Source organism: Aspergillus versicolor (assembly GCF_001890125.1).
Source record: "Aspergillus versicolor CBS 583.65 unplaced genomic scaffold ASPVEscaffold_3, whole genome shotgun sequence".
In the NCBI taxonomy this organism is placed as follows: domain Eukaryota; kingdom Fungi; phylum Ascomycota; class Eurotiomycetes; order Eurotiales; family Aspergillaceae; genus Aspergillus; species Aspergillus versicolor.
In genome coordinates, this window is record NW_024467526.1 from 438,958 (window position 1) to 463,060 (window position 24,103).

General features: G+C 52.0%; 11 protein-coding genes across 11 annotated transcripts; 5 read left to right on the forward strand and 6 right to left on the reverse strand.

The window, feature by feature from the left end:
* The first annotated feature begins 1,276 nt into the window (after positions 1–1,276).
* On the forward strand, positions 1,277–2,347 carry ASPVEDRAFT_70037 (uncharacterized protein). The gene is made up of 2 exons (XM_040816054.1): positions 1,277–1,898; positions 1,975–2,347. Exons 1-2 carry the CDS (start codon positions 1,468–1,470, stop codon positions 2,171–2,173), a joined length of 630 nt encoding a protein of 209 aa, XP_040665468.1. The 5' UTR covers positions 1,277–1,467; the 3' UTR covers positions 2,174–2,347.
* A 367-nt stretch (positions 2,348–2,714) lies between these two features.
* ASPVEDRAFT_39082 (peroxidase family protein) lies at positions 2,715–4,264 on the reverse strand. Its single transcript, XM_040811834.1, has 5 exons — positions 3,849–4,264; positions 3,574–3,766; positions 3,479–3,526; positions 3,148–3,419; positions 2,715–3,065 (listed from the first exon to the last, which is right to left on the reverse strand). The coding sequence occupies exons 1-5, from the start codon at positions 3,970–3,972 to the stop codon at positions 2,896–2,898; spliced, it is 807 nt and encodes a 268-aa protein (XP_040665469.1). The 5' UTR covers positions 3,973–4,264; the 3' UTR covers positions 2,715–2,895.
* Positions 4,265–6,212: 1,948 nt separating this feature from the next.
* On the reverse strand, positions 6,213–8,148 carry ASPVEDRAFT_39084 (phosphotransferase family protein). The gene is made up of 2 exons (XM_040811835.1): positions 7,520–8,148; positions 6,213–7,470 (listed from the first exon to the last, which is right to left on the reverse strand). Exons 1-2 carry the CDS (start codon positions 8,124–8,126, stop codon positions 6,671–6,673), a joined length of 1,407 nt encoding a protein of 468 aa, XP_040665470.1. The 5' UTR covers positions 8,127–8,148; the 3' UTR covers positions 6,213–6,670.
* An 812-nt stretch (positions 8,149–8,960) lies between these two features.
* Positions 8,961–10,270, forward strand: ASPVEDRAFT_39085 (putative peroxisomal dehydratase). Its single transcript, XM_040811836.1, has 5 exons — positions 8,961–9,167; positions 9,217–9,265; positions 9,322–9,639; positions 9,692–9,785; positions 9,829–10,270. Exons 1-5 carry the CDS (start codon positions 9,048–9,050, stop codon positions 10,169–10,171), a joined length of 924 nt encoding a protein of 307 aa, XP_040665471.1. The 5' UTR covers positions 8,961–9,047; the 3' UTR covers positions 10,172–10,270.
* Positions 10,271–10,396: 126 nt separating this feature from the next.
* ASPVEDRAFT_148725 (uncharacterized protein) lies at positions 10,397–10,856 on the forward strand (the record flags this gene model as incomplete). The annotated part of the gene is made up of 2 exons (XM_040808176.1): positions 10,397–10,495; positions 10,551–10,856. 2 exons carry the CDS (start codon positions 10,397–10,399, stop codon positions 10,854–10,856), a joined length of 405 nt encoding a protein of 134 aa, XP_040665472.1.
* ASPVEDRAFT_39086 (sugar porter family MFS transporter) lies at positions 10,551–13,255 on the reverse strand. Its single transcript, XM_040811838.1, has 7 exons — positions 12,613–13,255; positions 12,326–12,554; positions 12,224–12,274; positions 11,843–12,163; positions 11,727–11,798; positions 11,233–11,681; positions 10,551–11,178 (listed from the first exon to the last, which is right to left on the reverse strand). Exons 1-7 carry the CDS (start codon positions 12,788–12,790, stop codon positions 10,994–10,996), a joined length of 1,485 nt encoding a protein of 494 aa, XP_040665473.1. The 5' UTR covers positions 12,791–13,255; the 3' UTR covers positions 10,551–10,993.
* Positions 13,256–13,289: 34 nt separating this feature from the next.
* ASPVEDRAFT_51064 (MFS transporter) lies at positions 13,290–16,604 on the reverse strand (the record flags this gene model as incomplete). Its single annotated transcript, XM_040814417.1, has 4 exons — positions 13,290–14,261; positions 14,312–14,721; positions 15,296–15,909; positions 15,961–16,604. 4 exons carry the CDS (start codon positions 16,602–16,604, stop codon positions 13,290–13,292), a joined length of 2,640 nt encoding a protein of 879 aa, XP_040665474.1.
* Positions 16,605–16,872: 268 nt separating this feature from the next.
* ASPVEDRAFT_81307 (uncharacterized protein) lies at positions 16,873–17,862 on the reverse strand (the record flags this gene model as incomplete). Its single annotated transcript, XM_040817016.1, has 2 exons — positions 16,873–17,742; positions 17,791–17,862. 2 exons carry the CDS (start codon positions 17,860–17,862, stop codon positions 16,873–16,875), a joined length of 942 nt encoding a protein of 313 aa, XP_040665475.1.
* A 477-nt stretch (positions 17,863–18,339) lies between these two features.
* Positions 18,340–19,839, forward strand: ASPVEDRAFT_81308 (uncharacterized protein; the record flags this gene model as incomplete). The annotated part of the gene is made up of 1 exon (XM_040817017.1): positions 18,340–19,839. The coding sequence occupies one exon, from the start codon at positions 18,340–18,342 to the stop codon at positions 19,837–19,839; it is 1,500 nt and encodes a 499-aa protein (XP_040665476.1).
* Positions 19,840–19,887: 48 nt separating this feature from the next.
* Positions 19,888–21,405, reverse strand: ASPVEDRAFT_39091 (Hsp70 family protein). Its single transcript, XM_040811839.1, has 2 exons — positions 20,170–21,405; positions 19,888–20,126 (listed from the first exon to the last, which is right to left on the reverse strand). Exons 1-2 carry the CDS (start codon positions 21,274–21,276, stop codon positions 19,965–19,967), a joined length of 1,269 nt encoding a protein of 422 aa, XP_040665477.1. The 5' UTR covers positions 21,277–21,405; the 3' UTR covers positions 19,888–19,964.
* Positions 21,406–22,036: 631 nt separating this feature from the next.
* On the forward strand, positions 22,037–24,010 carry ASPVEDRAFT_163836 (MDR family MFS transporter). The gene is made up of 3 exons (XM_040808621.1): positions 22,037–22,390; positions 22,437–23,243; positions 23,294–24,010. The coding sequence occupies exons 1-3, from the start codon at positions 22,199–22,201 to the stop codon at positions 23,939–23,941; spliced, it is 1,647 nt and encodes a 548-aa protein (XP_040665478.1). The 5' UTR covers positions 22,037–22,198; the 3' UTR covers positions 23,942–24,010.
* Positions 24,011–24,103: the final 93 nt, after the last annotated feature.

Sequence of the window (24,103 nt, forward strand, 5' to 3'; positions counted from 1 at the left end):
AAAATCCAGCATCCCCTCTCGAGAAATCCGCAACGTTGCTTATACTACTGTAACCAAACTGTGAGCGACGTATGATAAAGTCTGTGTGACAGGTTCCCAGGGAAGGTACGATGGAAATTGAATTCTAGGCAGGTGCGACGCATGAGTGGATTGGATGCCTCCAGCCGTACAGTATTCGACAGCTAGACTGGTGAATATCAGGTCCTTATCCCAGCATGTTTCTCGCCATTCTACCGCTTTGGAAAGCCGGAAGCATGGTTGATTTCTTGATAGGTTCTCGGTATCTCTAACAACGTTTTGACAGTCTAGACCAAAGCATCTACTCGACGACCGAGTCAGATCCCACGTTCGCCTGAGGGCTTGTCGTGGCACGAATACGAATACAGATACCAGCAAGGCAAGTTCCCTGATGTTGCCAGCGTTTACGAAATCGATATTGTCCCTTATTCCTGTCGCCGTCGCACGAGATATCTTGACCAAGCTCGGCGTACCTCGATTATATCCCATCAAAATCGTGGCTCCAATTTCCCTTAACACGAACGGGCTTGCCGATGAGACAAAGGCTGACCCTGTAGCCTTGAAGGAGCAAGCCATATATTCCCATATCACGCAGTATTATAATCGAAAGGGTGCTAGGGTGGGGCGGACTTAAAATTTAAGGCCGTGGTTTACGAACACGGCATATGTTAAGGTCCTCAAGGGCTATAACCGCCTTGGATTGTTCGGAGTGAGCCGCTCCATGTCAGGATTATAGGGTACATGCCATGACAGCCTTGGGCAGCGTTTGGGAAGCTTCTGCGTGACACGCCAGGAGCATTACCGATTCGCTCTCCTACCGTCTGCCATGAGGATAGTAATAGCCACCGCGAATGACGACGCCTCTCTTCAACCGAGGTACCAGTGCAAGTAAGGCTTTTCCAGCTGCAGCAGAGATGCTCGACTGACACCAGTCCAACTATTAAGTAATTGCGGAGGCTGTGCTATGCCAGGAATCTTTCTCATCTGGTGAACACAAGGCGAAAACTGCAGGCGGACAAGGCACAATCGACCTTCTTACGTGCAGACTACAGCGCCTGCTTACCCTTTCAGACACTCATTCAGTTATTGGCCGGATCGGGTCCGCTGTCGCAGAATATCCCTTTTCTTTTTTCGTCTCTTTAACCCATATTGGATAGGGCTCATCGGCGGTTCTTACTGATCGGTCTGTTAAACTCTGCTTCCCTTGCGCCTTTTATGTGATGACGAAGCCCTGAATGGTCCCTATCAGACTGCAAAGCAGCCAATGCCTTGAGATGCCTCGATGGGTCGACTTCTGGAAGCCTCCTTTGGTAAACGGCGCCACAGTTGTCACTGCAGAGGCGTAGGCATCCCTTAACCTTGAACTATATAAGTCTCCCTTCACCAGATGAAACGGTTTCTTGATTGCCATGATTTTTTCTTGTCCTTCTCGTCACAGCCGACGTCAAGATGGACCCCCAACGACCACATGAACACGACCGAGACCCCCCATACACCGAATACCCCCTGGATCCTATGACTGCATTGTTTCCAAACATCTATTCATCCTTGTGTGGTGACTGGACTGGGGGCGCAGGTGGCCCTGTGCTGGCTGAAGCGAACACTGTCCAGCAAGCGCAGTTCCAGCATGCGACCACAGCCACTGCCTCGCAGTCCCCGGTCCCAAAGCAACAGGAAAACTTCAGCGATCGCCGCGCCGAAACTTCTGTCCAACAAACCCTGACTGGCGCTCCCAGCTTGCTCGACCCCCTGCAGGAACGCGTGGACTCGGCGCCAAACGGCGCAAACGGTGACATTGCTAATACTCACGCCCAGCTGCATCACGCTGGATTGCAGGCGAATCCCAGGCAGCCTGCCTTCCAGGCCAGTCAGACGTTAAGGTTGGATTTGCCACTTCCCCAGGCTTTGCTGGCCATTCAACAGGCCATCCTGCTGACGCTGACCTTTGCTAACTAGTCCGAGCGACAGCCCCAGGCTGCAGTGCAGATGGGAGGACTGCACGAGAAAAACATGCTTCCGCCGCGAGGCTGATCTGATGCGCCATATCAGGACAGTCCACGTCTCGCCCAATGCTTATGTATGCCCAGAGCGAAACTGTGGCCGCCCCTTTGGCCGCAAAGATCATCTGGGCCAGCACAGGAAGCGTCGTCATTGATTCGTCTTCTTCTTCTTTCCTTCATTTCTTCTTTTTGTTCATCTTCTGAGGGTTTAATGGGACATGGTATTACGACTGTGATGGGTGTTACGAGAGATGGATTTCGGGTTTGTTATCATGGCTTGACGGGGTTATTTCTAGACTGGCATACAAGTACAAATCGACGACATTATCTCAAGTCCCTCATTATGCCTTAGTAACGTGGTAGCATAGCCTTGTCTGCTTACATCGCAAGGCGCAGACAAGAGGCCATCGAGGCAGCCTCGCCGAACTGATCTTCACAGCACTGACTCGCGACGACGCGGCTGAAACGCTCAATGCGGAAAATGTACAGAATGCAGCGACGCAAACTCCCCCGTCATTCTGCGCTCAGGCCTCTTTCCAGTCTAACCTACTTACCTAGGTATGATTGCCGGCGGTTGTGCTGAGCCGCCAACTGCCAGCGCACCGACGTCTACGTATCACAGCCACGGGGCATCCATGATTTCTAGAATATTCCCCTCCAGCCACAGTAAACAATTACAAGGAAGTAAGAAGAGAGACCGTAATCCATATATTAAACCCAATCTATTAATCAAACCAAGCAGGTCCGCAACAGACCCAGAATCGAAGCAATGTGATGTAAATAAGCAAACCACCGCCCACCCACAAGACAGCCAGACGACAGGCAAGTAGGCAGGCAGGCAGGCAGGCAGCAGTATCAATCCAACTAACTCTCCAGTTTATGAAACCGAGTGAGGGTTTCTCTTCTGCTTCCCAGAGCCGGACTCGGTCGACTCCGTAACCATGTTCAGGGCAGCCTTGATCTGCTTGACGACCTTGCCCATCTTCTCCTCGGTGATGGGTTCCTCGCGGACCTTCCAGCCGAGATCGGTAGGGAGACGCTCGTTTTCTGCAGTACTCAGTCAGCCACCATATACAACCAAACCAAGTATATTCATAAGCTAGAAAAAAGAGAGGAAACATGAACATACCAAAGAAGTACTCCACCCAGTCGCGACGAACAGTGCCCTCCTCCATGTTTCCAAACGCAATAATCGGGAACCCAGCCTCGTTGTAGCTGGTCTCCTCGGTGGTCTGCGGGTACGTGTAGGTCGGGTTAAAGGCCTTGGAGTGGATCTGGCGCGCGAGCTTGCTGTTTGCGAGCTGCACGGCCGTGAGGGTGGGATCGGTCCAGTACTGGCGAGTCTGGGCGAAGACGGTGGGGTCGAAGAGGTGGTTGTTGCCGAAGTAGGCGTCAGAACGGCTGCATTATTTATTAATATTTTCAACACGCGAGTACGGAGATGGGAGCCGGGGGGGTACCTGAGACTGGCGTCGTGCTCGAGGAGGTTGTGGACGTTCATTTGGTCGCTGTTTGGTCAGTATGCCATATAGTGTTGGGGTGCCGGGATACGTACAGATCGAACTCCTCGGCTCCCTTGGAGGTGTTGGAGAGGATAGCATTGCCGAAAAGGCCCTTGGCAACCTGAGGGTCGAAGTTCAGAGCGGTAACCAGGGCGTTGGTCCAGGTTTCCTGCGAGATGCTGCGGCCACCGCGGGGGAGGTAGCCGTGGTTGGCGAGGGTGTTGAGCATAGGGCACGGGCTGCGGGCTGTGGTGTGCGTCAGTTCTCTTTCTGATAGACGATACGACACGATACGAAGATAACGATATCGATAGGGGGAGGGGCTCACCATCATCGGGTCCTGCGGGCATCCAGTCGTTGACGCCCTGCTGCTTGCCGACGTGCACATGCAGGTTGAGATGGGAGGTGGCAGAGGCCACGCCGACAAGGCCGACAAGAACAGAGAGCTTCATTTTGATCTGGAAGAGTATGTCTTGTTGCTGTGTGTCGGATAAGGTATCCCACCAATTTCTTATATGTGTGCCGACCTGAATCGTTCGAATCCACGGCCACAATCACAGGGCCAAGGTGCAGAACGCGGAGGCCAATTGCATTCGGATTATTACGCACTTGCCTGATGCAGTCAAGGTTAGGGCTCCTCTCTCCAGACTATTGAAATTCAGGCCTGCCCAATTGCGCCGATCTGGGCTGCTGCTCGTGCTTATTGGGCGTGGGGACCACGAGCGGATCGCCAGGGAACAGACGGCGCCCGCAGGAGAATTTGTCAAGAGGAACCACAGTTACCACACAGTTTAATTACTACTTTTATATCTGGCCTGCCCCCTGCATGATCCTGCATCTTGGACCGTCGACCCCGCCAGTCTCAGTGCGGGATTCTCACCGCTAACTCTGTGCCTGTCCCGGCTGTCTGGACGGCGGCCCCAGTATTCCAAATCGCCCTGCAGGTTCAACAATCCGGCACGTTCATCGCAAATAACATTGCCGCTAACGTCGCACGACTTGGACCAATGCTTGACCTCATGCACCCCGGCCAATTGGGCTGCGCCCATTCATACAACTGCCGGCAGTCCGTGTTGTCATTGCGCCATCAAATCCACCACCGCGGCACAGTCACCCCCTCCACAGCAAATACCACACATCTGAATGAAATCGACTGCTCACTGCTCACTGCTCACTGCTCAACTTGATCGATCCAGCAAGTGGGACTCTCAACTGCACACATCCCTGTCGACTCAACATCCTCATCCATGAACGGTACCCACAGCCACCCCTCCAATTTCAGTCCACAATCCGCATTTCAAATACAAATCCTCAGAATCCGCTTCGACAGCCTCGCGATCTCTACCGGAACGGGCCAGAACGAATAAACTCAGTCACTCACCCGTCCAGCCGGCGGTCCGTCTCCGTTCCTGGATCCTCGAAACCAGTCCAGCCCCGGCTTACAGTTACTTTGCATCCCCACAACGGCCATATTTGTAATGACTGGACAATTCAGCACGGAGCGAAGCCAAGCCGAGGTTTATTTGAGTACCGGGCAGTGCAGCGAGCGCCTTCTTTGAGCCTTTGAGGTCGCCGTGCTGAGCTGACTTCCCATTTCATCTGTGCTTGAATCCGCAGCAGTCATGGGTTGTGAGCTTGAATGGCCTAAATGCGAAGGGTATCAGATGTACACTCTCCGTTTGTAGACCTGTACACCTGCTGAGGTTGTACTATGTGCGTGGTATACCTCGGTTATGGCTTACTGGGATCTCCCACACTATTTCAGTAGTTGATGACAGTTTGTAGTTTTGTCATTCCAGAAAGACGGTGAGAATGCTATAATAGCGGGTTTGAGAAATGAGAACTACGTCCCCTATCATCGCTTTGGGTAGGTCTTACGCAAACTGGAAGGAGTCATGAATAGTTCACTGTTCAAGCCTTGCGAATTCCAGTTGTTTCATGCCGCCCCGAATCATGAACAGAGGAGTTCGTACTTTTGTTTGGACTTGGCTCTAATTAGAGTTATTGCAAATTGGCTTTCGGCTTTTCGTTGCTCGTCAGCTCGCTCTGGCCAAGACTACAAGGAATTGTGCCTTCTTGTGCAGAAATGCCAAGTGCATATAAGCGGCTGGATTAATATATCAGATCAGCGACGTCATAAGTACCGTTAGTTGGATTGGAAAGTGGTTGTCAGCACTGTTGAAATATATATATATATATCACCAAAGTGGGTATTGTAGGGCATGCCAGTAACCACCATCAACAATTACTACCTTGTAGACAAAAATTATCTTCTAACATTTATCCTTCAAAACTAGGACTAATTTCTGCCTGACAAACTGCATCTCGTTGTCGGTTCATGGTATATTGTTCCTGCCACTTGAATCTGCTATTCGAAATTTCACTAGTTGGATTTGTCTATTAAGACAGGAGGCTTTTTGTCGCTACTTGGTCTTATTAGGCCCGTATTTTGAGACAGTCTCCGGCGTCCATGAGTACAGCCTCCTAATAGGATTCAAAAAGCAATTTAACACCACAGCCCATCAAAAGAAAGTACCAGTATAGCGGTTCTCACCAAAAAAGGCCCATCAAATCTTCAACGTGGCGTCCCAACCTTGATTGATTGGACCTCAAATCAAACAAGAGTCTGATCGTCGACAGCCTAGTGTCAACTATAAATATAGTAACCAGTTTTATGTGTCAAACTGAATAGGGCGTACCCGATCTGGGGTTCGATGTTTCTTTGGCTTTGTAGATGACACTATTTAGACTAGCCTTTCTAGTGATTGCTTGCAAACTATATTATTAACTGGCCTCGTCTGTATCCGGGCCATGATTCGTACTTTGGTTACGACAGAAACATGCACCTTCAGCATATAACAGAATTACCCAATTAGTTAAACTCATTACGGCCCGAGGCAACAAGGCAAGTTGTCGGCTAGTTAGGCTGGGCTTTCGACGTCTGAGCCCGCCCATGGGCTACCCAGCCTGAGTTTAAAGAGTCGTCATGCTGTTTGAGGCAGAAGCGCAGCAGAGCTAACGGAGAAGAGGGTCGAGGCCAAAGCAAGTAATAGTTGGGTGATGAGGGATAATCGTTGAACATACAGGCTGCATCCTCCGTCCTTTTGGACAGCCAAAGTCCTAGAATAGCTTTCCCAACTTGGACTGTAATCAAGCAGAGCCGAGAATGGAGGCCACGGCGGAAATGAAATCCCTTGCTGTCATTTCCCCGTTGTCCATGAGGACCTTGTAATGGTCGACCTTTTCCATGACCTCATCGTAAGCTGAGAGATCTTTCAGCTTGTCAGCTACAAATTTTTCGACCTCCTCTGTATCTCCATAGCTGTTCATGCGCTCGTCCCACCACTGCGCACCCTTGTGTTTTCGCAGTTGCATACATGGGAAGGTAATCGAGTCAAAAAAGCCGCTGGATAGAAGCATATGAAACCACATGGCGCCCGTATCTCTAGACAATTTGATTAATTCGGTGAGTTCGTTCCGGCCATTTCCCATCATCTTTGACTCCTCCTCCTCTAGTACACGAACGAAGATCTCGAGACATTTGAAGTAGCGATCAGTAACCCTTGGGGCCTCGCCCTCTTCAAAGTCCCACTCGTCATTGACAGGGCGATCAAGGAGCAGCCACCAGGGAGCAGACCCAAATAATTGAGCTGGTCCGGCATAAACCCACTCGATGTCTACAAGCCCGGTGATTGTAAGGTCATCCTTACTTCGCACGATGACATTTGCCAGGCCAAAGTCATCACATATAAGCTTAAAGGGCCCGCGTTCATAGGTTGTATTGGTCAATTCGGGAATCAACGACCTCAAGATCGTCAACGCTGCATATCTGGATCTTGCACTCCGCGGCCCTGCTATAGAATTTGGCTGGAGTAACAGCTGTTGCCAGTCTTGGCTGTTGACGTACTCAAAGTATTGCCTGGTCGATGAGATGCCGTGAATCCAATCATCTACTATCATTAGCAGAAGCTCACGCCTTAAACTGCCTGTAGCACAAACCAAGCGTCTTGACACCCCCTAGCCTTAGAATCTCATGCCCTTTCCACGTGAGTGGCCGACTAGGGGCAGGGAATTTTGTTTTCGGGGTCGGCAGGTTTCCCATATGGTTGAAATCAATTTTGAAAAGCTGCAACATAAAGCTTGCCATTTGTCTGTAAACATATTTAATGTCGGCATCTAGAACTTCTTCCTTAAGAAGCCTCGAATCGCCTCCACCAAACACATCATTAAGACAAATGCCGTTGATGAATTCCATCAGTATAAATGGACCTAGTCCAAGTTCATTCTCCTCTGCGAGACCCCAGGCGTAAATTTCGGGGACGGGTATCGATATCTTCTCTCGTATGAGAGGAAGAGCCTCGACCTCCATTGCTACCTTTTCATCTCCGTATTCAGGAGAAACACTGCTAGCACGAGGGAGCCGGAGAAACCAAGTCACTCCATCATCAAAAACAACTTGCTGGCCTACATTGTATGAGCCATTCTGAAACCCCCCGTTCAGCCGACATGGGAGTTTTTCAGGATGGAAACCGGAAGCCCAGCGGCAAATACGTCCGTCGACGCGAGCCGTATTTACCTCTTTAACCCAAAGGGCCTCTTCTGCCATGTGCTGGAGGTCAAGGGGCCTATTGTAGTCCATTATAACTCCCGTTGCCTTTTAGGCACAGAAGGACGGATAGTAAAGGATGGAATCAAAACGTAGATGTTGAGGGAAGACGCGCGGCTCTCCTAGGGGCAAGATGGCCTGTTTACTGACCGCCAAGTTGGAAGATGATGCAGGAATATGCAGTGTACCCAAACCGGAGCCGGGAGAAAAAGATTGAGTGTTGCCCTTGATTTACGACTGCCGAGTGTTTTACGTAGGGCATTCAATCCTTACGCACAGGACAGGAGAGACACAGTCAGCAACAATGGGACAGAAGCTAACTGGCTAGATTCTAAACATGACATCGGGTTTTCTATATACCTCAAGTCTAATCATTAAAATCGAATTGACGGATATGATGATTGGAGTATGAGAATCCATATATACTTTCTCAACAAGGCTTTATTGTCCAAACCTTTATTGCCATTCTCGAAGATTTGACTGGTAGACCATCCAACATCCGATAGTGTAGGGTGTATAAAGATGCAGCTTTTGTCCCAAATACTCACCGTGCTTCTGTAAACGAGAGAATCGCCCAATAATCTGCTGGCGCCTTGACCAAAACCGAATTAGGTGCTGTACTCTGCTGTGAATGTCCGATAAGCCCAGACAAATCTTGGCAGCCGTATCTGGTTTTGAACCGGGATGCCGCCTCAGTCTGGACTTCATGTTGGCCTTGAGTACTGAGACAGCATGAGATTCGCCGACATCGGAGATGATGATTAATCGGCCGAGCTGTCACCGGGAGCTCGGCCTGAGGTTCTCCACAGCCGAGGCCCGTTGTCCCCGCATACCATCAACACACCTTTAAGTACTCTCTCTTCATTTCATCTTCCTTTCAACATCTAAAACATTTACTGCATATACCCTACTACCATCAACATGTCTGGTCCCGGCGCAGGCCACCAATTCCCTGCCCAGGAGGTCTCCTGGCTCAAGCGCGATGCCCTGCTCTTCGCAAACAGCATCGGCGCGACCTCCAAGGAGCTGCACTTTCTCTTCGTAAGCCTCGCTAATGAGACTGGAACCTGGGACGCTTCTAACAGAACAGGAACTGCACCCCAACTTCGCCGTCTTCCCTACCTACCCCATCATCCTGCGTAAGCCCTCTCCTCACCCTCACCTTACCCCACTAGACAGGCACTAACAACAGCAGCATTCAAACTCACCGACCAAGAAGTAACCGACTTCTACGGGCGCTCAAAAGGCAGTCCCATCCCGGGCGTGCCCAAGTTCGACGCCCGCCGCGTCGTCGACGGCCAGCGCAAGCTGACCGTGCTCAAGCAGCTCCCGACCAGCAGCGCCGGCCGCAAATTCGAGCTCCGCAACAAGGTCATCGGCGTGTACGACAAGGGCAAGGCCTCGGTTGTTGAGACGGAGCAGTCGGTTGTCGATGCCCAGTCCGGGGAGGTGTATTCCATTGTCAATAGCAGTGCGTTCTATGTTGGGCAGGGTGGATGGGGTGGGCCGAAGGGTTTGTTTACCTCCATGATATTCTGAATGAGACTAACTGACGACGACTGCAGGACCCGCGACATCAAACTACCCCCCTCCCAAGGATCGCAAGCCAGATGCCGTGAACGAGGTCCAGACGACGACCGAGACCGCCCAGCTCTACCGGTATGTGCCTCCTCCGACCCTACGAGTTTTGCTAATAAGATAGGTTGAACGGCGACTACAACCCGCTGCACGCGACACCCGAGCCCGGACAGCAGATGGGCTTCGGCGGAGTCATCATCCACGGGCTGTACAGCTGGAACACGACCGCGCACAGCGTGCTCGAGGCATTCGGCGGGAGCGACCCGAAGAACTTCAAGGAGTTCCAGGCGCGGTTTGCGTCGCCGGTCAAGCCGGGCGATAAGCTGACGACGGAGATGTGGCGGACTGGAGAGGTTGTTGATGGGTTTGAGGAGATCCGGTTTGCGACGAAGAACCAGAATGGACAGGTTGTGCTTAGCAATGGACGGGCTTTGATTCGGGTGCAGAAGAAGGATGCGAAGCTTTGATCGCTGTCTATACATTATTATTACCCGCCTAGCGGTGGAAATATGACCAATTATACCACTTTATGAAGCCGAAATAATGGTAGACTGTTATTGGACTGGATTGTGACATCGTGTCAGATTTTAGTGCTCGATGTGGCTGAACAGGCAGCATCATTCGGCTGATAAAACATCCATAAAACATCCCCTCCATTTCACAGTAATCAAACCAGCATCTCTTTAACAACCATGCAGTACGAACAAATCCCCAAGAACGACACAGACTCCGTCCCTCCCTACGAGGAGCTTGACATGGACCCGCGACCACCGCAGAACCCTATCTCGGGGGTACAACAACCTTGCCACCCAACACCAAACCCTAGACTAACATTAATGCATATAGTACTCCTCCGTCCCCCAAAACGACACCATTCCAGACGAAGAACAAGCACAAGGCCACCACCACGCCTACCTCAATGAATGTCAGTCATCGTCTCGCCGAGGATGTCGCTCCCTCAATCCCCTCCCGCCACCCTCGACATTCCAGCCCCACGTGCACTGCGAATCGTGCGACAAGTTTATCGCGCGGCAGCATAAGATGCGGTACCAGCGGTTCTGCTGCGCGATGGTGTCGCTGACGATTATCATGGCGATGGTGTGTGGGTTGTTATTGGGGGTTGCGATTGCGAATGCAAAGGGAGATGCGTAAACTTTGTAGGGATATGGCGTCCAAGGTATTGAGGTTTATCAGATAAAGATGAAATGTTTTGGAGTCAACGTAGGGCAGTTGTTATAATGCCTTCTGCAATATATGCATCGTCTACAACGATGTTGCTCTTGACTATGCTATACATTGGCTCCCTTCTCAACCCTCTCGACCTGCTCACCCTGCGGTTCCAAGCCCTTCCCAGTAAGATCGCTGTTCAGCGTCCCTAGAGCCCTACCTCCGAATAGCAAATCAATCTCCTCCAGCGTCTTCTGCTTGGTCTCCCTGAAGAAGAGATAAATCGTCGGAATCGTCACAACAAGATCTACACCGTCAGCACCCAAACCAAATACAATAGCAGACAGGGTAAATAACGTACTCCACCCGGCAAACAAAAAGTAAAACTTCCACCCAATCTTCCCCAGCGCAATCGGCGAAACCTGACTCCAGAGCGTACTAACAGCCCAGTTCCCAATGCCCGTGGCAAACGCATTCCCCTTCCCGCGGATCTGCATCGGCATGATCTCAGACATATACACCCAACTGATTGGTCCAAATGAGAACGAGAAGAAGACAGTCACACAGAAGAAGAGGAATACCCCGCCGACGCTGTACCCGTGGCGGGTCCCGTCTTCGTTCTGCGAGTTGATTGCGGCTTCGCATACCAGGGCGAGGGTTATTCCTGCGGCGCCGAAGAGAAGAGGCCGTCGGCGGCCGACGCGGTCGAGCACGAAGACGATGAAGATCAGGTTTGCGATGGGGCCGACGACGTTGTAGATTCCTGTTACCAAAGTGGCGCGATTGCCGGTGATACCGAGGGCTTCGTACCTGTTCAAATTAGCGGGTGTTAACGCAAGGAGAGAAGATACGTACATGATATTCTGGTAGTAGTTGATCACATTGATACCGGTCATCTGGGTAAACACCTGCACCAATGTCCCAAGTCTATAAAAGTCAGATCAGTCCACATCAAATCCAGACGAACATACAGCAATCTCTTGCGCCACTGCGGCACGCGGAACATAACCAACCACCCAGGCGCGGTAATCTCCTTCTCGGCCTCAATAGTCGTCTTGATCTCGATATACTCGCCCTGGATCCAGTCCTCGTTCGTGCCATCATAGTGCAGCCGCCTCATGATCTTCATCGCCTCCTCGTGCTTGTTCTTCTCGATCAAATGCCGGGGCGACTCGGGGAGGAAGAACATCCCGACGGCGAGCATGATGGCCGGCAAGGCCTGGAAGGCGAGTGGGAATCGCCACTGCACGGAGTTTGTGTCTGGCGCGTGTAGAGAGCCGTAGCCGATCCATCTATAAAACAATCAATCAGACCATCGTAGCTGATTCGAGTCAAGGCTAGGAGAGGCATACGTGCTGACAATAAACCCAACACCGATCATCTGCTGCGAAAGACCAACAATCCTGCAAAATCAGAACTTTTCTCTATCCAGGGAAAGTGGAAGGAGAACATACAATCCACGACTCCGCGGATGCGCACACTCAGCCTGGTAAACCGGCACCGACATACTAAGGATCCCAACAGCCCAGCCCGCAATAATTCGCCCGACCAGGATCATCGCCAGATTCTTCGCAGCGCATTGCAGAATGGCCCCGATCATGGCAATGAACCCGCCGATTTGGATCGTGCCTCTACGACCGAGACGGTCGATTGTCAGACCGGCCGTGAGTGCTCCAACGCATGCTAGACGGGGTTATTAACAGCAACAGGGAAAGGCAGGGAATAATGTTGTTGTCCGCACCTCCGCCAGAAAAAGTACTATTAATCGCGCCGATAATAGAAGACGTCTTGGTCGTGTTGAAGAAATTCAAGAAATGCGGCGACGCAATCACATCCGTCATAACACCGGAATCATAACCAAACAGAAAACTCCCTGTCGCTGCAAAGGCAGCGAGGCCGATGGTGTAGCCCTTCCCCATTGTACCTGCAGTCAGCTCAGATCAGCTCAAGTGCGGAGGAAACTGGAGAAGATCAAAAGACAGCGCAGATCGCAGAATCTGGTGGGACCGATTCCCCATATATTCCATAACTTGTGCTGCAGAGTGAGCTGACACTGACAGGCGGAAAAACTGCTGTGAATAATCTGGGTAAATTGGCAAATCATGAAGCTTCCACCTATTATATTTTGAATTGCACGATTTAGCCAGCCTATAGGCAGCGGCTCCGAGATGGCGCATTGACATTTCCACCGGGCTTTGGCCGCTTCGGGTGCGGAGGCTGTTCCGGTGAACAGAATATAAAGGCCATTCTCTTGTTCCAACCGACTGGAGCAGTCGGCCATTGGTCGTTATAGGCCGAAAGCCGAAGCTGGCTCGCTTACAGACAGTATCCAATCATCCAGACCGGTCATAGAAGACCTCCGTCCCAATACTACGGTCCTGCCGACATATGACAAGGGTAATATCTATTCCTTTACCCTCAGACTGCCTGACTATCCTTATTACCAGGACCACTCCCACTCCCATTACCAGCAGTATCAACAGCAGCAACAGTACCCGGCCCAGAAGCAGTATCAACCCTCCTAAGAGACCAACCCCCCCTCCACCCAACCCACCCCGTCTCCTTCGGCCCCCTCAGCAAACCCACCCCCAACGCCGCCGCCGAAAGCACCAAACTGACCGTCCCAGAAATAACCCACCCCCTGGCCGCATAAACCCTATTCCCCACCGCCGTGCCCATAAGCTGCCCGACAAACGCACCAACCATATACCCCGTATTCACGCGATTCCGCGCCTTGGGCGCAACAGTATAGATCGCCGCACGGTTCGCAACCATGGTGGCCTGGTTTCCGAAATCGAGCAGCGCGGCGTGTAGGATTGGGCCGGAGACTGTGAATGTCCCTGTATATGCGCCTATTGCGATACCTGTTATTGCTACAAGGAGCGAGATGGTTGTTGAGAGCTGGGTGGTGTATTTGTCGATAACCAGGCGGGAATAGATCGGGTTGAAGAACATGGGTGTTAGGCCTGCGATGGAGAAGAGGCCGATTGTGAGGGTGTTGTAGTAGTACGGAGGGCCGGAGAGGAGGAAGGTGAGGGTTGTCCAGAAGGAGGTGAATGTTGCGGAGGTGAGGAGGCCCATTAGGGTTGCTTGGGCGAGGACGGGGTGTTTGGTGAAGAGGACGGCGATGGAGGAGAGGATGCGCGGGTACGAGATGTTGGTGTTTGTGGAGGGGTAGTCGGGCATGAAGAGGTAGAGGAGGATGAAGATGAGGTACTGTAGGGCTAGGGAGAGCCAGTAGACGTTGCGCCAGTGGGAGGCGTTGGCGATGATGCCGGAGAGGAGGCGGGCGAAGAGAAGCCCTAGCACGAGGCCGGAGGAGACAATTGAGAGGGCTGTGGCGCGCCGGGCTGGGGGCGCTAGGTCACCGACGAGTGGGAGCATTATTTGCTATATCATTAGCTTTATAAGATATAGGGTGGGTTTAATGGTTGACGCACTGGAGTGACCGTGGTGACAGAGGTGAGGAAGCTGAACGCCAGAAAGACGCTGTAGGAATTCGTAAAACACAGAGCCAGCCACATCGTCGCCGTGATGAACGTCAACAAGAGAACAAACGGCCTGCGTCGGACCATATCACCCATCGGACAGATCAATATCAACCCCGCGGCATACCCAGCCTGACAGCAGGTCGGAATCAGCGAGGCGCGCTCCTGCGAGACGCCAAAGAAGTCCGCCAGGAGATCGAGCAGCGGCTGCGCATAGTACAGATTGGCAACGGTGAAAGTGCCGGCAAAGGCGAATAACAAGTTCAACAACATGTTGAACTTGGGCGGGTTGTCAGGGTTCCAGCGGCATTGCGGCGGTGCCCAGAGCAGCGCATTGACAAGGCGGTTCGACACTTTCCCCTCTACATTCTGGGGCATCGCGATATCCTGGTCATGTTAGAAATACAAATCAACCCAAGTGAAGTGGATACAATTGATTACCTGGCTGGCATCGCCGTCGGCTTTTTCTTGCGCCGCCATGAGAATACACCGCAGCTGAACTGACGAGGGACCCTGGATAAGAATCAAACCAGTTCAGCAATAAAAGACCAAGAAGAATAAAAGAAGACTCCAATTATTTCAACCCCAGGCGTGCAATTATTTCAACCCCACTCGGAGTCTCCAACGCCAAAGTCCGATAGCCGGGAGTATTCCGCGATCTGCACGCTTAGCCGAGTGTCATTACTAACTATCAGATCCTGCTGTTGTTAACCAACTCGTTGTCATGATCCTGCTGTTTGCTGTTTCTGCTGTTGTCTGGTTGGATTGTCTGCCATCATGATCATGTTGTCGATTACATCACAGCGTCATAGCGTATCCGGCCATCCGAACAATCCCTTTGTACGAAAATGATAGGTAACGGTTCATAACCATAGTAAAGCATACATAAACCATAGTGATATATACAGTCCAGCAGGTACTAGCCCATCCGAATACTAAAGCGCGAGCTGCTGGCACTGGAGCTATCCCCTCCCCACCCCCCAGTGACATTCACTCCCCCAATACTCCTGATCCCCATCGCCCCCAGCGCTGCCTGTCCACGCTGTAGCAAGCCCTCCGCCTCTCCCGGAACAGCCTCTCTGCGCTGCACCCCCTGTCTCTTCAGCTCCAGCACCTCTGCCTCCCCCAGAATCTCTCCATGGCATCTCCCCTGCCACGCCGCCTCCCTCACAACAGGCGCCCACAGCTCCGCGGCAGCCTGCTCACTATGCCCACCCGCATAGATCTTGCCAGAACCACCAGGCAGCGACGGATCCGCCACAGTCTGCGACGAGAACCACTCGGACCGGACGACTTCATACCGCCGCTCCATGACCCAGATAATCGGCCACGTAATCAGCCACAGCTGCAGGATGATGCACGCCCAATACACGAAGGCGTTATTCCTCAGCTTATTGATCCAGTGCGGCGAGTAGAACGTCACGAACCCGTTCGCCGTCACGGGGGTTATGCTGATATGTCCCTGGTATCCCGTCGAGCGGATATGCGACGTCAAAGCCGTGCGCATGGGCGCTGCATCGAACCCGTGTAGTTTGCGCCGATACGTAAACCTTGATTAGCTGTCAGCATCATTATAACCATAGTAGTGTAAGGGAACGCACGACTTCACCGGCGCAGAGTCTACACAGAACCGCTCACACCAGCCCTTAATCCCAGGGTAATCCTCTCCACTCTCCAGATCCATCAATCGCTCACCCTCACCCTCTGGGAGGGCAATGCGACCGGATTTCGATTTTCTTTGCCGGGCAGGAATCCTCCCACCGCGATAAGCCTTCTGACCATCCCCATCGCTAACAACAGAGGTATACGACCATCGCTGGCTGGGCCCATCGCGCTCCTCGCGTCCCCACCGCAGAATCGTGCGTGTCAGGTCAATGCGGAAATCAAAGTCCGTGACGTTCTCGGTTTTGGTCTCGTTTCCGCTGCGGCGGGTTTGTTTGTGGTGGCCGTGGACGACGAGGCAGGGGCGCGGGGGGAGGCGGGTTTGCGACGTGATGAAGGCTTCGAGCGTGGAGGGTTCAGAGGAGAAAGTCGGGTCGAGAGAGAGCGAGCCGGCTGCGCTGTGGGCGCCGCGGATGCTGTGCCATTTCTGCTGGCCGGGGATGGCGTAGGCGGTTGAGGTTGAGGCTGGCGATAGGGCCTGGGTGTCGTCGTCGCGGTAGGGGACTGGGACTGGGACTGGGTCGATCTCGTTGTAGGCGGGCAGCTCGTCCGAGGCGGGCGGTGGCAGTTGGATCTGGCCCATTTTACTGTCTGCACCTCAGTCTGTACTCAGTTTGTATTTCAGTCTCTGTTGTCAATTTCTGATCTCTATTTGAGGGGCAGGCACTTTAAGTCTTTCTCGTTTCTCGGGGGCCTGGTGCCTTGTGCCTGGCCGGCCGATATTTCCGGCCCAAACCAACTGGAAACCGCAAAACCAACAGTTAATTCGAGCTGCTAATTTCATTGGCCAGGTTTCTGTGCCACGGACGCACTGGGCGCTAAACTGGGCCGATTTGTTGGTCGATTCAGCCTCATGTGGAGGGTATGGACCCTTTCATGATTCTTCCAAATACTGTCCTGCCAGTCTCGATCACAGACCTTCTCGGTCTCTGCCGGTGCTTGAGGATCCCTTCCCCTGTCGCGATAAACCGCCTAACAATTCCCATAACAACCCCATCCACACTAGTCTTGCTCTCACAGGATATAGTAACAAAACCAACCCCGAACTTCTCCGCTAATTGTCTTCCTTTGTCCACCAAATGATCGCCCGAGTCTCCCCCAGACCCCAAAATACCCGTAGATGAATCCGCAACTAAGCATATCGGCGGCAGAGGAAGAAACCTGTTCTCCGATCTGTATATTTTCCCGCCCTCCCTGTAACAAAACTTATTCACCAGGAGTAAATTCACGTTAATCCCGTTTAAATGCGGTTTCTGGTCGATTATAGCCTCTGGCGAAACGAGACAGGCCCGTAGAACTGCTAGCTGCAGGTCATATGGGAGGCGCGGGAAGTATTTAAACTTGGAAGACCTCTTCCACAATCTCCCTGAACCTGACGATGAAGGTGAAGGTGAAGGTGAAGACTCAAGCCGCCGACGAATGATTTCCAACTCTACCAGTCTTGGCCCCCAAGTCGCACCCACAACAGCCGCTAGAAGTCCCTCGGCTTCATCCAGCGAAAACGACCAAGTCGGGTCATAGACGATGATAAACCCATCAGGCGGCTCAGTGCCTGTACCAAAACAGTGCAGGAGGTGCGGGTTTTCAAGACGCTCGGTTTCGAATTCCCTCGTTACCACCATGACTTCGTCTTCGTCGAGAGTGCATGGCCTGAGGTGGTAGCTTTGGGTTGAAGGTATTATTGTGTTATGGGCTCGACGAGACATTCGCTCGTGGTTGAACTTGGTTGTTAGTACCTGTACTTAATAAACGTGGAGAGGGGATGGTACTGTGTGGAGGAAGGTGACTGTACTCTCGCACCCGCCCAGGATGGCTATGTTGACTGCATTTGGGATGTCCATGGTATAGAAATTGTGGTCAATATAGGCAGGTTTGACTCGGGTACTGCAATTGGTAAAGATAAGCTGATCCACGAGGCTGTCGTGAAGACAGTGCGGGCAATCCCTGAAACACGAGCCGCAGCCCCGCCATCCAAGTAACCAGCTAAACGGCCCCCTTATGAAAGAGATGTCTTATTCACCTTGATATCTCTGGCTCTATACTTGATATACTAGACTTTACTTGGTGGGTATATAGTATCAACGGCGGTTATATATTCTCTTTTGTGGTGCTGTCGCTCCCGCTTGATGGCCAGGGTTCCATTGATCGGTATTGATGATTCTATGCAGGGAAGCGAAGGCTGTGTTCTTGGCTGGCTGTAATTGGCCACTGCGGTCGTCTCAGCCTGGCAGGCAAGCGTACCTGAGAGGGATATAACATTCAGCACGGGGACATAACCTTCAGCACTGCTCCTGCCCTTTGTATCCTCCATCGACAACATGGCAAATAACCTCCCCACCGAGATCCTCTTCCAACTGCTAGACGAGTTCGAATACACCGACGATCAGGTGCGGCTGCTGCAAGTCTGTCGCAGTTGGAACGTCATCCTATGTGCCAAGGTATATTCGCGGATTAAGCTCTGGGGTGATAATAAGGTGCTCCGCTTCGCAGAAGGTCTTCAGAGGAATCCCCGGTTAAGGCCTCTTGTACAAGAGCTAGACTTCCCATGTCTCTCCGGCTCCGATGATGATGAATCTGGTTTCTATGACCGGGCCCTTTTCCACGAGCTTCTACAATCTTTCGCCGACACCGATAACGAAGTAGCTGCCTGGGAAAAGAAGCTAGATCAAGAGAATGGCTTTGCTTGGTTGGCAGTACTCCTCCTTTTACTGCCCAACCTACAGGTTCTCGATGTGCAGTGGGCCTGGAAGCCCGAGGATAATGACAGACTTCTCTGGACCGTCTCAAGGATAGCAAGCAAATCCCCCCAGGTCGGACTACCACTGCAAAAGCTGCAGAAGGTCTCCGTCACCATCTTTGACTCGCACGACAGATACTCAGTTAAGCAATTTATCCCGTTTCTTACACTGCCGTCAATGCAGGCCCTTCACCTTGAAGGCTGTTTCGAGTTTGATAGATCAGAAGGACTTGATCCATCAGAAGAATCAGGTGGTTCTTTTGAGATTCCCTTCGAGATCAGGCCTAGAACATCGCCAATACGTGAGATTTCTTTACTAGACTCGAACATCCTGACCGGGTTATGCGAGCTTCTACCAGGTTTTACCCAGCTCGAGCGGTTTGTGTATCAGCATACCAACGTCGTTGACTCAACCGAGAACCTTGCAAACTTCCGATGTCACAGATTTCGAGATCCGCTTTTGTCTCAACGGCAGAGCTTGCGCGAGCTACGGCTGAATGATATAGGTGTCACGAAACGTACGGACGATGACGACGATTTCTTTTATAAGGATATCGAGGAACCAAAACAGCAGGCCTGGTTCGGAAGTCTAGATGAGTTTACAGCGCTGAAGGAGCTAAGGATGCCGGTATATAATCTCCTGGATTCAGTGGATGGGGCAGAGCCCAGTGTATCTCTGGACAAGCTCCTGCCCCGGGGCCTTGAGATCCTTGCTCTTACAAAGGTTGATTTCACCCATTACGGTATGCTCGAGGGCCAACTAAGGCGCCTACTGGCTGAACGTCAGCGGTTCCCTAGCCTGCGCAAGATACTCCTGCAAACCTTTCAGTTGGAGATTGCCAATTGTGACTTGACGCGTTGGGAATATGATAATCGGAAAGAGTATACGTTGGAGGTTCCCGAGCGCGCGAAAATATCCTTTGCGGGTGTTTCGAGCAGCTTCAAAGAGCAGGGCATCGACTTTGATCTCATCAAGTATGGGGACCACGAGATTGTGGCTGATGGGAAGGTTATGTACGAGGCCAACGAGCTTTGTAGCGAGGCGGATCATTTGGACCGCTGGAACGAGGTATGGCCCTAGGAATTGAACAGTTTACAACATTCTGACCAGCCTCATCCCAGTCGATGTCCGATGATTCCAGCGTTGAGATGGGCGATAATTGCAGTGATGATTCAGACGTGGATCTGGAGTAATTCTATACACTGTCACGGTATATTCAACCTGTCGAGCCCAGCCAGAATAGCCCCCTTTGCGAAAGGGATAGTTCTGTTGTTCACTTCAATCGTTCCTCCAGACTCCGATATACCAGATTTGACGTTGCGGTTGTAGTAATGGCATCTATTGAACCCGCCAACAAGCAGACAGCCCTATTCTGTTAGCATGGTACAAACCTACCATTCATATTCTCACCTGTATCTGTTCATTTTGTTCATGCATAGCATCAACCTGCTCCCGTACAAGTCCCAACGTCCTCTCCACAGCTGCATCAAAACAAGGATATATCTCATCCTCAGAAAACACCATATATCCCTCCAAGATATTCGCCTCAGGACAATCCATCTCAACACCCAAATCCGCCACCCAAAATCCATCCAAGACCTCTGGGGGGAGATCAAACTTGAACTCCGGCCTTCCCAGGACATCCCCAAATAGCAGATCCTTCTCAAATGCCCTTTTCGCCCGAAGGCGCATCCGAGGCTTTGTACGGCCGTGATCCGGAAATCCCGCTTTATTTATCTTATTTCCTGCGATGGTCATGAATTGTCGAGTTACTTCGGCAGAGCCACAAGACGCCACGGAGACGGAGGTTCGGCGGTCTATCTTCAGAGGAGAGGTTGATTTAACTTGATAGACAGCCGCTTCAACAAGATGCCCGCCGCAGTCAAGGACGAGTATATTATCACCAGCGTTAAAAGTGGGCATTGCGTAGTGCGCGTTGAACAAGGCCGCCTCAAGGCTAGATATGAGCTCCAACTTCTCGCCCTGGCCAAAACCTGCCGTCTTGGTTATTCCCCGGAATTTCTCCCTGGTCTCATCATCCCAGAACGCCGGAACGGTCATCATAAATTGAAGCGTCCCCCTGCAGTCCCGCCATGCGAGCTGCTCCTGGATACTTCGCCGCAAATGACACAGGAAGTCAACCGTGATATCCTCAATCGTCTTCCCGCGGGGGAGCAGCCCAGGTTGAGCCTCAGTTGGCGGAAACAATTGCGCCTTGAAGTCCGGTGCAGGATGTATACCTGGTTTGAGATTTCCCTGTGCGGTTACAACCTCGTCTCGATTTGCCAACCCAGACCACCCGACTACTTCGATGTCCGGGCTGTAGTACACGATGGACTGGATTTCTGCCCCTCTGGGAACTTGATCGAAGGACCATTTCACGGCGTCGGGCCAGTGGTGTAAAATGTGGATTTCGGTGCTGGAGTTAGGGCGGTTGAATGCTGCTGAGGAGGAGGTGCTGCCGAAGTCGATTCCTATGATTATTAGAGAGGTGTGTTTGTGTTTATTGTTGTCCATGGTGATGGTACGGATTAGATACTTCGATGTGAGGTGTAACTGGGAGCTGTGGATTATATATTCTGCAGCATAGCCACGATGTGCCTGCCATAGCCACTCTGGATGTTACAGCTGCGCCTATCATAGCAGGAGTCCAGGAAAGCGAGATTATATCGGAGAAATATCTCTTCGCCTAGTATAATTGTATGTGCTATACCTTGACTCTACGGAGAGATATGGCAGTTTTGCACGACGCGCTTCAAATACCCCACGCCCGGATTGTACAGGTCGTATTACTCTTATTTCGTGTGCGGGCGCATGCATCTAATAATCGCATGCATCTAATATTGAAGCTACACGCGTATTTCACGTGGAAATTGCATCATGGTATAAGTCTAAAGGGAGCGAGATTGTTTGCCGACAATGGCAGAAGCAGGTCTACCATCGTATCACAGCCATTATCTGTAACTCGGCTTAAATTTAAAGCTTAATGCACGCTTGGACTGTACCCCTGGACTTAATGTCAAACGCAGGGGTAAAGCAAGGGGTGCAGCCCAGCGTACACTGTCCTGTGTAGCAAGGAGCAAGGAGCTGATGCGCCACGTTTGAGCCCGTCTGAGCACCTCGAACCCAGCCAGCGAACGCCCAAGCCACAGATTTATTTTTGTTTCACAAGGCACTCATCCCTATGTTCCAGAGATCGGAGATGTTTAGTGACGCCACTGCCCACATTTCGCTGATGTATCATATTTGGCCCCAGCCGCTCCGCAAGGGGGCATGCTGGTCGTCAGCGGGAATCTCGAGGCGTGTCAGTGGCATCTCCGAAATAACTAAAAGAAATCCAGGACCCGCTGGCGAGGCGCGATCTGGGCTCTTCAACCTGTCTCGACTTGAAGCTTCTTCGCTCGTCTCATGCCACCACGAGAGGTATCAAAGGATCAATATGCGAGGCCAGTCAATCCATCTTCAACCCACGACTCACGACGACGGCTCGATAACGGACCTGGTGCGACATGACACGCTGAGCCTTTTCGAGACAGACGATGGCAGAAAGCATGAGCCGGTTTATCCACCCCCGTGGAAAGTGGCCATGATCACGGTTGGGCTGGCCCTGGCCGTGTTCTGCCTTTCCTTAGTATGCCACCACCTGATGCAATACTGTATACTAGCTAACTGTTAAGGACAACACAATCCTAGCAACCGCAATCCCCAAGATAACCGCCGAATTCAACTCGCTGGACGACGTGGGCTGGTACGCGAGCTCGTACCTCCTCGCAACATGCGGCTTGAGCGTGCTCTTCGGCAAACTATACACCTTCTGCTGCATCAAATGGGTCTACCTGGCCGGACTGGCAGTCTTCGAGATAGGGTCCCTTGTCTGCGCCCTGGCAGGAAACTCCACGTCTCTGATCATCGGACGTGCCATTTCAGGCATCGGCGCTGCAGGGCTGTTCTCTGGGTCCCTGTTGATCATCGCGGAGACAATCCCTTTGAGCAAGCGGGCACTATACACAGGACTGCTAACCGGTGTATTCGGGGTTGCCGGTGTGGCAGGGCCCTTACTCGGTGGTGCATTCACCGACTATGTGAGCTGGAGATGGTGCTTCTATATCAACCTCCCTCTCGGCGCCGTCACAGCGGTCTTTATTTCCTTCTTCTTTCCCGCGCGCGAACCCATCAAACAGACGCACGGGCTGGCAGATCGACTCTCGCAGCTGGACCTGATCAGTATGTCGGTCTTCCTGCCAGGGACGATCTGCCTGTTGCTCGCAATACAATGGGGAGGATCAGAATACGACTGGAACAGCGGCACCATAATCGGACTATTCGTGGCCTTTGGCATCCTCATAAGCGTCTTCATCGCCCTGCAGTTCTGGAGAGGAGAACGCGCCACCATTCCCCCGCGTTTAATCAGCAACAGGAATGTCTTGGGATCTTCTGCGTTTGCGTTCTGTATGACCTCGTCCATGATGGTCCTGACCTACTACGTGAGTACCCTACCAATATATGTTGTAATTTAGTATACTAACAGCAATAGCTCCCAATCTGGTTCCAAACCGTCAAAGACGCATCCGCAACAAAATCCGGCCTCATGAACCTCCCCATGATCCTCGGCTCCGTGCTCCTAGCTATAATCTCTGGCGCCATCGTCAACGTTACCGGCTACTACACGCCCTTCTTCTACATCTCGCCCGTCATCGCCGCACTCGGCGCCGGGCTGCTCACAACCCTAAAGACCGACTCCGGCAGCGACCAGTGGATCGGATACCAGGCTCTCTACGGGATCGGACTCGGGATTGGAATGGCGCAGCCGACCGTTGCTGTCCAGGCCGCGCTGCCTCATGAGGATGTCCCTACGGCTATCGTGCTGGTCTCGTTCATGCAGACCTTTGGCGGGGCGGTGATGGTTGCCGTGGCACAGAGTATCTTCCAGGACAAGCTGGTGCATAATCTCATCCGGGACGTGCCGGGTCTTGATTTTGCTGCGGTGGTTGCCGCGGGGGCGACGAAGTTGCGTGATGTTGTTGAGCCTGAGATGCTCCCTGCTGTGCTGGAGGCGTATAGCTCGGCCGTCACGGTTTCCTTCTATGTGGGCGTTGTGGCGGCGGCGTGTATGGTCTTTGGGGCGTTGCCGATTGAGTGGATTAATGTGAAGAATAAGTCTGTGGGGGGGATGGCACATTGAGATCTGTTGTATCTATATTGTATAAACGAAGTTACGTATCTAAAAACAATGCGAATAGTTATAGCAACTTTTGATATCAAGTTGATGTCTCTATATCCCCTGGGTATATCCTGGAATCTGCAGTACAAGGATACTCCTAGTATTGTTCTGGATATCATGCAA